Source organism: Eschrichtius robustus, chromosome X (assembly GCF_028021215.1).
Source record: "Eschrichtius robustus isolate mEscRob2 chromosome X, mEscRob2.pri, whole genome shotgun sequence".
Taxonomy (NCBI): Eukaryota; Metazoa; Chordata; class Mammalia; order Artiodactyla; family Eschrichtiidae; genus Eschrichtius; species Eschrichtius robustus.
This window is the reverse complement of record NC_090845.1, coordinates 32,417,743-32,428,560: the sequence shown is the minus strand read 5'-3', so window position 1 is coordinate 32,428,560 and position 10,818 is coordinate 32,417,743. Positions and strand designations below refer to the sequence as shown.

The window sequence follows — 10,818 nt, the reverse complement described above, 5'->3', positions numbered from 1 at the left end:
GAGTAGATGAAAGGAAAATAGAGAGGGTCGTTAAAAGAGCTGAGTCATAGAGTGGAATAGAGGACGAGCGGAAGAGGCAGGAAGGCGCACACAGACTGGGTGTGAAGAGAGTGGGGAATACTGGTTGTGGGAGATGGTCTCTGATTTGCTTATCGGATCTACTCGCCATCCTTCTTAACCCTGCTCCGTGATTCCAGGAGGCTGACCTTTGTCAGCTTCATCGACCAGTCTCTCTGTGTCTTCAGGTTGGGTTTGGCTAACGTGAAGTACTGACAAGAGGTGAGAAGTCAGGAGGAAAGAAGGTAAGGGTATTTATTTCCATGACCTGCCCCCTTCCAAACTTTAGGTTGGCAGTGGATGCCATTCTCTAAGGTTACGTCTCGTCGGGGGGACTCCTACTACAACTCTAAGACCTTCTGGGTGGCAGGAAGGACCATCTCTCTGTGCCCCTTCAAACCTAGTGGTTGTAATACTGGCTTCTCACAGTTGCTAGCCTCAGGGTACTTCATCATCTCCTGGTTCCCCTTCATTCTTTACACACTTTAGTCTCTTCATTAAATGCTATCCCATCACTCTTTTAAATTAAGCGTGCCATCAGTTTTTAGCTAGAACTGACTGATACATTGGTCGTGGGGAATAGGAGAAACTTTAAGGTAGTGTTAGGGAGGTGGGATAAACTGCTGTGGAGAGAGATAGGAAGAGAAGGGTTTCAAAGCTTTTTATGGCATTCTATGAATGTAACATGACTTCTTTATGTGAATGACTCTAATATAGTCTTAAATTGCCTCTTAATTGTTGACATTTGGTTGGGTTTCTGTTTCTTTGCGTGCACAACCAGGATTGAACAGGGCTGAGAGATGCCTGGGATTTACGTGACTAGATAATACTACTAGGATCTATCTAGATTCATTACACCATATGAAGACATTTCTCCCATGGAATCAGGAACATCCCAACCCAGTGCACATGCTAAGTTTTTATTGAAATTCAGTGAACTGCTGTGGTGTGAAGTTAATTTTTATTGTCAAATTGGACAATATTGTTTGACTTTTTAATATTTCCTTTTATGATGGAACAGAAATTGGGGAAAGCCCAATAATTCCTTCAGGAACTCGTGGTTCAGTTCAGATTGTTATATATAGATTCAGGTTGTTATATTTAAGCATGAATAACTCTAAAAGTGGACATGAGGCAGGTGACTGTTGTTTGTCCGTCACTGTAACACTTTACATAGCTGAGAATTCAGATCTCAATTAGGATTTTCAGTCTCATTGGAATCCACTACTTGCCCACGACAAATAGGACAGGCAGAGTTCTCAGAGAGCCAGCGATCAACGCAGTAAATGTGATATTCATGGGAGCAAGGTAGGATGCGAAGCTTGCTGTTTTCGGTGTACTCTGTCATGCAAATGCTGCAAGCTTTTAATGCATCATTTTCATCAAAAGATCTTACAGCCAAGTTGTCAATCTGTGCTTTGCTGAGTCCTGTAGGTTGGTCTAGATCATCTTCATCTAAGTGGAAAATCTGTTCCAGATTAAGGAAGAACAAAGGGTCACTTTCATCAGGTATTACTGGGGTCATTTGTCTACCCCCTTGCCTGGTCTCTGATGGTAAGTCTGGTGATGAGTTAGTTTCTTCAGTGCCTTCAAACATCCGTGAGCTAATTTCTGAATTTTCATCTCTTGAGCTGGCATTGGAAATAGGACGAGAACTGGAACTAGACATACAATTGGGGCTTGAGTGACAAATCAGTGTGGAACTTGAATGGGGGTTATAGCTAGGATTTGAATCGGAACCAAATCTACTACTACTACTACCATTAGGACCATCGCTGTCATCTGGTGACTCTGGCCATTCCATGCTTTGACTTGGAGGTGAGACACTATGCTCTAAGTTACTGTCACTGTCCATAAGGTTACTTGGGTTACTAAATTCTGTCATTGTCTGCCTTAACGTGCTCTGAATTGGAACAGATGTTGTATCATCTAAGCTAGTATTTAAAATTCTGCAAACGGGATTTCTGATGGTAATGACATAAGCTCTCACATCTGCCTGCTCAGAATGTGAATACATATGCCTCAGTCCTCGTTGACTTTCAGAACTGACGGTGTTGTTTGGTGTCTCGGATGTTAACCGAGTTCTCCTAGCTGTGCTGTCTCTCTGAGAATATGCTCCAGAATGAACTTGTCCTACTTCAAGATTGAAGGGTATGGTCAGATGTACTTCCCTCATTCCCCAAGATTCATCACTGCTGGTTGTATCTGGAGAACCTTCTCCGTGAACGGCATTCCTTGTTCTAGAAGTTTCAATAAGACCACTGTTTTGCAACTCAAGTCCAGTCATTTGCTGTCTCAATATTTCTTGGTGCTCAGTTCTAGAAAATCTCACATTCTCACTTACCAGAGGCTGCTCAGAAGTCTGAGATGGTATACTACGATTAAGTCTTTGTACACTTTCCCTAAGTGAACGTGGAGGCGACCAACTTTCAATTCTTGCTCTGGTTCTCGGATACTCTGGGCTCCTACTTCTTGCTCTTCTCTGACTTCTGGTAGGTGGGAATTCCACTAATGTTTCAGTTGTATCTTGTTCAGACATAGATGGTCTTGTAAATATTGATTCAGATTGTGGATTTTCCACTTGCCTTTGGCTGTCTTCCATACTTTCTCTTCTGGGAAGTCTTGCAGATGCTACATATTCATCCTCTGGATTTGGACTCCCATTATCAAGGTGAAAATTTCTTTCTAAAGTGAATCTGAACTGGTCACTTGTAGGATTCATTTGGCCCTCTTCTCTCCCAGATTGGTTTTCTCTCTGTCCACTTGTCATAGTTTCAGTTTGTCCCAAACAGTTAAGCCCGTCTATTACAGAGTCGCCACTAGACACATCATCTGGAGCGTCTCCTCCATCTGTTAGCAAAAAAAATGGGGAGGGGACATGAAAGAACTACCAAAATTAGAACCATCATAAAATAGCACTCTGAAACTTTGTTTCAAAAACAAACAAAAAATGAGAACTTAAATACTCAGATGTTTTAAACTGATTTCACATTTATAGGGTTAATATTTTATAAACTACACTGTCCAGATTTATAAGTAAAGGTAGAAAAGTTCCAATTCCATCTGAAGAAGAGTGAGCTAATCCTAGATAAACTTAGAGGATTTTTTAAAAAGGGAACCTGGAGGAAGTCTATTTTGCAATATTTCATCATATACACAGCCCTGTGTACCAGCCCTGTGTAGGAGGAATACCAGCCCTGTGTAGGAGGAATGTCAAGAGACTTTTTTTTCAGTCCACTGTCAAAACACTAATGCAATTCAACAAGGTAAACACCAGTTAAGGTACAATGCTAGTATTTTCCTTCAATTGACATTATTGTCTAATTTTCATTAGTCTCCAACATTACTATTTCTAGGCTCTTCACTTATGTGCTTTTGATAATAATATAAGCTGTTTTAAAATATAAGATTATTGCGCAAACATAAACAAGTTTTATAGGTTTAAAAGTATTTGAATTTTGAATACTTCTTAATGTTACCAAGATTTTTAATTGACATTAAATTGAAGGTCAGATCAAATGAACAGACTGAACCTAGCATGGTACATATAAGACCATATTCAAGAACCAAAGTAGTACAGTCTCCTCTTCCTTAGACAGTAAAATCCTCTACTTCACACTGGGAGAGAAGGCACCAGACCTGAGGTTTGAGCACGGCTTCTCAGCCTTAGCACTGTTGACGTTTGGGTGCTGGACAATTCTTTGTTTGGGGAGCTGTCCTGTGCATTGTGGGATATTTGGCAGCACCCCTGGCCTGTGCCCACTAGATGCTAGTGGCACCCATGCCTCCCCTGCGACAACCAAAAATATCTCTAGCCATTGTCAAATGTCCCCAGGTGTTGGAGAGAGCAAAATTGTCCCCAGTTGAGAACCACTTGATTAGAATATGAAATATCTCTGTTTGCTTTTTTTTAACGTGTCTATGTGGAAAAAATAATTCAGGAAGTAGGAGGGACTTTCAATTGAGGTAGAAAACCAAGAAAAGTACAAATAGGCTACTTCACACTGTTTCCCAATTAAAACAACCCAAATGTGAATCAGGAAAACAAACAAACATACCTTGACATTCTCACCAAAAATCAAGTAAGTGCCAGTTCTTTTTATGAGAAGTTACTCACCAAATTAATTTATGTCACTTCTGTATAATTAGCTACTATGTACTGTTATGAAGTTACTATTTACTATGATGAAGTTCCTTATTCATCCCATCCTATTCCCTCCAAAAGCAAAGTGTACCTGTATTTTCATCTGAGTCTTGTGGTGGGTTTTCTTTAATTAGCTGAAGTCTTCTCAGCAACTCTTCTTCTGTACTTTCACCTGGAATGCCTAGAAGATTGTTGTCTCTCATAAGTTTGTAATCTTCTTCACTCAGACTGTTGACAAGCCTGAAGAAACCTTCTTCCCGAACCAGTAGGTCCGTTTGACTTGTGCGTTGGGCCGGAACTCCATCTCCTTCATCGTCGGAATCCGAGTTTTCCATCTTAGTAAACAAGTAGAAAATGATCTGAAATTCACGACATAGTGTTGAAATTCACCAACGGCCGTTTAGTGTTCTTCGCTTTCTACCTCCTGCCAGTGTCCGGTTCCGGTTCCGGTTCCGGTTCCGGTTCCGGTTCCGATTCCGATTCCGACTCAGTCGGATGACCCTCCGCGCAGGTTCCTCCCTTCTCCCGTCCCCGACTCAGTTCTGTAGCCGCCTGGTGACGCAACAGGTGGGAGCCGCCTCTATCCCAGAACTTGCTAGACGTTGCCTAGGCATCCATTATCTTCCCCGCTGTTACCGGGTAGGGACTGGATTCAGGTTAGGTTTCATTTCATTGAAAACCAGCCAATATTACTGAGGGTTTATAGTGTACCAAGCACCGTCCTTCACCTCGTTTCACCCACATGAGCCTATTCTCAGGTTTTCAGGAGGCGTTTTCAGGCTCTGATATGCCCTGTTTATTCGTTACCTTACATGTGACTGCCTTCTTCAAAATGCCATGCCAGAGTCAGCCTAGTTAAATGCAGCAGTTCTCATTTCCAGGTGCCCAGGGACCCCTCCGCCTTTTCTCCTCATGAATTTCTCAAATCATAGACTCTCACTAAGAAAGCCCACAATTTGTGATAATTTACCCGGGCCCTAGCTGAGTCTCTTTAGAGTGTCCTCTCCCTTTTAACTGTTAATGGCTTCATCTTGCATTATACGGCCCTTCAATCTTGTTTCAAGCAAACAAACACACAAGAAACACCAAAACTCTGGCAGGCTTTTCTGCTCAGCCAGGGAATTCCTTCTCCACAAAAGCATCAGGTTCATTTTTGTCCTCCTTTCTCATAAATACTATAAATCTTACTTAAAGAAAGCTAGCCAGAACATCACAGGAACTTTTAAGACAGATACATAATAGTTACTTTGTCTGCCACAGTGAGTACTGACTTTGCTGATTTTGTTGCATGTATATAACCTGAAAGGCTTGGTGAAAATAAAATAATGCTCATTTGCAGTGCTCTCTGAAGGAGACCTCTAAGAGCTTCTGGACTCATTAATATTACCAGCCCCACTTAACACTTGTTTGGGAGCTCTTTGTTCAACTTATTCAGGTAAAGACAAGATTTGGCTGCTGAATTTGAGACTTTATTCAATTTGACTTATTTAATAATTAATCCATCCAACACAAACTGGGTCAGTTATTGCCTCAGCGGCTAGAGATATGTCAATTGTTGAAGCAGTTTGTACTCCCAAGTAATTCACACACCAGGTGAGGGAAACACCACATGGAAACTATCAAAGTACAGTATATTTTATCATAGATTTATATATGCAGTATTGTGTAAGTACAGAGAACTGTGTAGCGATTATTTAATGGGAGTTGGGAAATGTTTCACAGAGGTGTTATATTTAAATCTGAATCTTTAAACATAATTATACTTTCTATAGATGGAAAGTGGCCAGTTATGTGTTGCTAGAGAAAGACTATGTCAGATGGAAGAAGTAGACTTGAAAGACCTTGGCTTGTTTGGGCAACTGTGGCCACAATTTTGGGGTTGGGTGGAAATGTGGAGTTAATCTCAGAAAGAATACTTGACAAAAACTGTAAGTTGAGTTTTGATTTTTTTCATGTAAGAAATAGGACACTGATTAAGATGTTTTGGTATTTTTTTGAGAACAAGCAGTAGATTTTATTTGTGTCTGCTTAGCGTCCCCTTAACATACTTATGCTAATAGCATCCTGATTTTCATGGGGGGAAAACCCATTCTACAGTCTTAGTCCACTTGGTTTAGGTTTAGCTGAATTCACTGCCATGGCTAGAGGAAAGGACACACGATGCAGCCATGTCCGATCAGTATACCTCAAATCGGTTACGGTAATTGGTTTAAGCATGGGCATGTGACCGAAAGTACATTTAAGAGTTAAATCTGAGATGTTGCGAGAAACCATTTTCCACTGCGGTTGCTAGGCTGGTAGGATATAAACCTGAAGATGCTTGTGGCTATGTTATGTCCCAAGAATGAGGAACATTGACATAAAGAGACAGAGGAAAACCATAATGGAGAAAGAGCAAGATACCTGAGGAAAAATTTGAGAAATACCTGAAGCTAGATGTGCCTTCAGATTTTTAGATCTGTAAAACAACGTATTTCATTTTTAAAGTGTAAGCCTGTGAAAGATTCCTGCCACTTATCATTGGAAGGCTCCTAAGAGTTGTCACGGGAGAGCCATATGATTGGTGATGTAATCAGACGTCAAAAAGTAATTTGATACAGGGCAGGGGGTCAGGGAATGAGTGAAATATGTGTGGGAGATGAAGTGGTACAAACCTCCAATCACAAAATAAAGGAGTCAAGGGAATGAAATGTACACTGGGGAGAATATAGTCAATCGTAATGTAATGTCTTTGTATGGTGACAGATGGTAACTAGACTTGTGATCATCTTATAATGTACAGAAATATCTAATCACTATGCTGTGCACCAGTGACTAACATAGTGTTGTAGGCCAAGTATACTTCAAAAGACAAACAAACAAACTAATAGAAAAAGAGATCAGATTTGTGGTTACCAGAGGTGGGTGGGGAGGTTGGATGAAGGTGGTCAAAAGGTACAAACTTCTAGTTACAAGATGAATAAGTATAGGGATGTAATGTATAACATGATTAATATAATTAAGACTGCTGTATGTTGCATATGAAAGTTGTTAAGAGTAAATCCTAAGAGTTCTCATTACAAGGAAAAAATATTTTTTTCTTTTTCTTTTATTTTGTATCTATACGAGGTCATGGATGTGTGCTAAACTTATTGTGGTCATCATTTCGTGATGTATGTAAGTGTAGGGGAACAGAACTTGCCACTGCAAAATGTTCCTTTGGTATGCAGATGATTTCAAGCTGAAAAAAACTCTAGGCCCAAAAGTCTCAGGAAGAAACTTTGACCTTGCTCCTAACCGCCTAGAAAAATTTAGATAGAGGGCCAGTCATTCCCCACTAGAGCTATCACCAGAGATATCTGCAAAGACTACGGGCTGGTAGTGGTAGGAGAAACTCAGCAGGGCCTAGAGATCAGAGTCCACTCTGTGTCCCTCGTCTCTCTACACGGCCCATCTACCAAACATTTGCTTTTCCATCTTCATGTAAATCACCTTGCTCCCATTTGAAGTCTCAAACAGTACCCACAGCATCCTCTTTTGTTTTTAGCCGAAGATGATATTTCAGGTGAGGGTTTCAGCCATACTGGTCATTCGGTTTTCCTGGGTCTCTCCCATATGTACATGTTATTAAACTTTGTTTGATTTTCTCCCGTTCATCTGTCTCATGTTAATTTAATTCTTAGGCCAGCCAGAAAAATCTAGAAGGGTAAAGGCAAATTTCTTATTGCCCAACATAAGTCAAATCATTATGCTGTACGGTAAGTCCCCTACAAAGGAACGAATTCCATTCCGAGAGCGCGTTCATAAGTCCAATTTGTTCGTTAAGTCCAACAAAGTTAGCCTAGGTACCCAATGAACACAATCGGCTATATAGTACTGTACCGTAATAGGTTTATAATACTTGTCACACAAATAATACATGAAAAACAAACAAAAAAGTAAAACATTTTTAATCTTACAGTGCAGTACCTTGAAAAGTGCAGTAGTACGGTACAACAGCTGGCATACAGGGGCTGGCATTGACTGAACGGGCAAGAAGGGTTACTGACGGGAGGAGGGAGAGGAGGTGGGATGATGGTGGAGCGGAGGGATCGCCAGCTATAGGAGACGGAGGGCAAGCTGCAATTTCACTCGCGCCTGACGTTGATGGCACAGGTTTGGTTCCTTGCTGGTTTCAATTCTGTCTCCCCTTTTGAAAAAAACAATCCAGTGATGTCTGCGTAGTAGCTCTTCTTTTCTTGCCATAGATGATGACACAGTAGTACTGGATTGCATTCTGAATGGCTGCTGCAACCGTTGTGTACTGTTCCACGTTTGGATCCTATGCCTCAAAAACTAACAGCGCCTCCTCAAATAAAGAAAATCCCCTTGCCATTTCCTGCATCGTGAATCTCTTTGGTTCTTTAGTTACTTCTTCTTCCTCTTGTCTCTCTTCATCGTTTCTCTGGGCTGCCAATTCCATCTTTTCGCCTCGCTCCACTCTCTCAATTATTTTCAGTTTTGTTTCCATCGTTATCACTGCTTCTTAGCAGTACCAGCTACATCATCGCTGCTTTTATGCTTGCTTCCGGACATCCTGGGCTTGAAATAAAGATACTGTACTACTGTATTCTCTACAGTACTGTAAAGCACACGAAAGCACAACCACTTGTAGAGGATGCACACACATGACAGTGTACACCAGACACGTGAACTAACTTAACGTGATTGGACATGTGACCACACGTTCGCATATTTGACCTTTCACAACTTGAAGGTTCGTGTGTAGGGGACTTACTGTATGCCTTAAACTTAGACAGTGCTAAATGTCAAGTGTATCTCCATAAAACTGTAAGGAAAAAAAACAAGTGATTTACAATAAAGTTGCCATGTAAAACTTACTTGCTTTTGTCCATTCTATAAAGTTAACATGTTTATACAGTTGTTTAATTGGATTTAGTTTTTATGAAAAAATAAGCAAACAGAATTGTTCTGTCATTTATTTGTTTAATAAGTATTTATTAGGCTTTGAAATTCTGTAAAGTTGAAGGAAATGAACATTTTCATTTGATTATGAATGAAATGTGGTTATGACATATAATGTTAACATTGTGAATAAATTTCCTACTTCTTTGTACCATGAGGTCCTTTCAAAATGTCCCTATTTTTGTATGTGTTTCATTTATTATACAGTGTATTCTGATACCTTGGCCCGGTAATGCCCATTTGATTCTCATATGAAGAGAAAATATCCCGAGGTAAAGTACCACTGAACACTTGGCTTCTATTAAGAAACAGAATGGTCCTGGTGGGAACTAAAACGTCTTTCACCGATAACCTCACGAATGAGTGAGATAATGTTATGTGACCAGTTAGCTCCCTGGTGGGATTTTTAGGATGCCTAAATTTAGCAAAGTCTTAGTGTGAGTAAGTGTGTACTTATGTGTGTTCTTGCATGTACATGTGTGGTGTATTTAAAAAGTTTTGACAGATGTTTGGTTAGGTTAATGACCATTGGCTTAGGTGTGGTTTCTGGATACTAGTAATAGGTCGATTTCACTGAAGTTTTGAAAGCTCCTCTACGGTGTGAACATACTTTATCTAGAACTTTGAATTCCTATAACACTATAGTTATTGTCTGATTTAAAGTCTTGTTTTTAATATTTGTTCTATGCATAAACAAAAAGATACAGCGTGTTGTTAGCACTTAGAAAGTTACAATTTACTTCTTAACATTTTTCATATTTAAGTTCGTAACTGAAGATGGTCAGATTGACCACTTTGGGAGTGAAAGGAAAAAATAAATAAAGGCATATTTACTTTTAAGTTCACCTGCTAGATGTGCTCACTGTATGCCCTGTTACATATGCAAGGCCAGGGTGACTGGAAGTGCAATTGTCAGGCCTTTTCATAAACTGGATAACCATTTGTTTCTGCGCAGCACATTACCTTTACATAGGAGCAATAAGGAGAAAAGGTGGAAGAGGCAAGCATTCTGCACTACAAAATACCACCTTTAACAGCTAACCCGCATTACTCAGCTGCTGTACGGCTGTGTCTAGTGCACTTCAAAATACATGAGAGATTAGAACTATGTTTGATAAATAATCCTTTAAAAATAAATTCTTTTCACCTTAAATGTCTCTCTACCGGTGCAGGTCCAGATTACCATTTAAACCCAAAGGTGAACAGCACAGGTAAATGAATTTATAATAACTTCAAGGAGGTCTTTATTTTTAAAAGAATGATGGCAACGATGAGTCAATCACTAGACAGTTTTTGACGACTCAAAAAGAAAAGGCTGCACACATTTTCTTAAGTCAGGAGGGCCACAGATTAGATAACAATCGGTTTACTTTCAAACAAAATGCAGTAAAGAGAAATGAATTTTTACCTCCAGTGTTCAAACCAATATAATAGCTTGAAGTTGTTCACCTCACTAACGTAGAAGATAGCTGAATAACAGCGACAAAATACCATACAAAATGAGGTTTACCACTTGAGGCAAACCTTGAAACGAGTGAAGAGTTATACAACGTGCTAAAGAATAACCTTTTCAACAGCTAGTGGCTTATTCCAAGGACTCTTTGATCGCCTGAGAACGTTGCTCCCCTCCCCTCCCCCCAAGTCCTCAGGTTGTTTGCTAATGACTCATTATC

General features: G+C 40.1%; 1 protein-coding gene across 1 annotated transcript; it reads right to left on the bottom strand.

Annotated features, from left to right (window-relative positions):
- Positions 1 to 1,249: 1,249 nt before the first annotated feature.
- On the bottom strand, positions 1,250 to 4,557 carry LOC137756261 (E3 ubiquitin-protein ligase RLIM-like). Its single transcript, XM_068532591.1, has 2 exons — positions 4,293 to 4,557; positions 1,250 to 2,907 (listed from the first exon to the last, which is right to left on the bottom strand). Exons 1-2 carry the CDS (start codon positions 4,534 to 4,536, stop codon positions 1,250 to 1,252), a joined length of 1,902 nt encoding a protein of 633 aa, XP_068388692.1. The 5' UTR covers positions 4,537 to 4,557.
- Positions 4,558 to 10,818: the final 6,261 nt, after the last annotated feature.

What these genes read in the sequence shown, in the direction of transcription:
- LOC137756261 (XM_068532591.1), bottom strand. Translation starts at nt 4,536, where the DNA reads ATGGAAAACTCGGATTCCGACGATGAAGGAGATGGAGTTCCGGCCCAA. An exon ending in AGACTCAGATGAAAATACAG is followed by an intron (nt 2,908 to 4,292) that starts GTACACTTTGCT and finishes TTTTGCTAACAG; the next exon opens with ATGGAGGAGACGCTCCAGAT.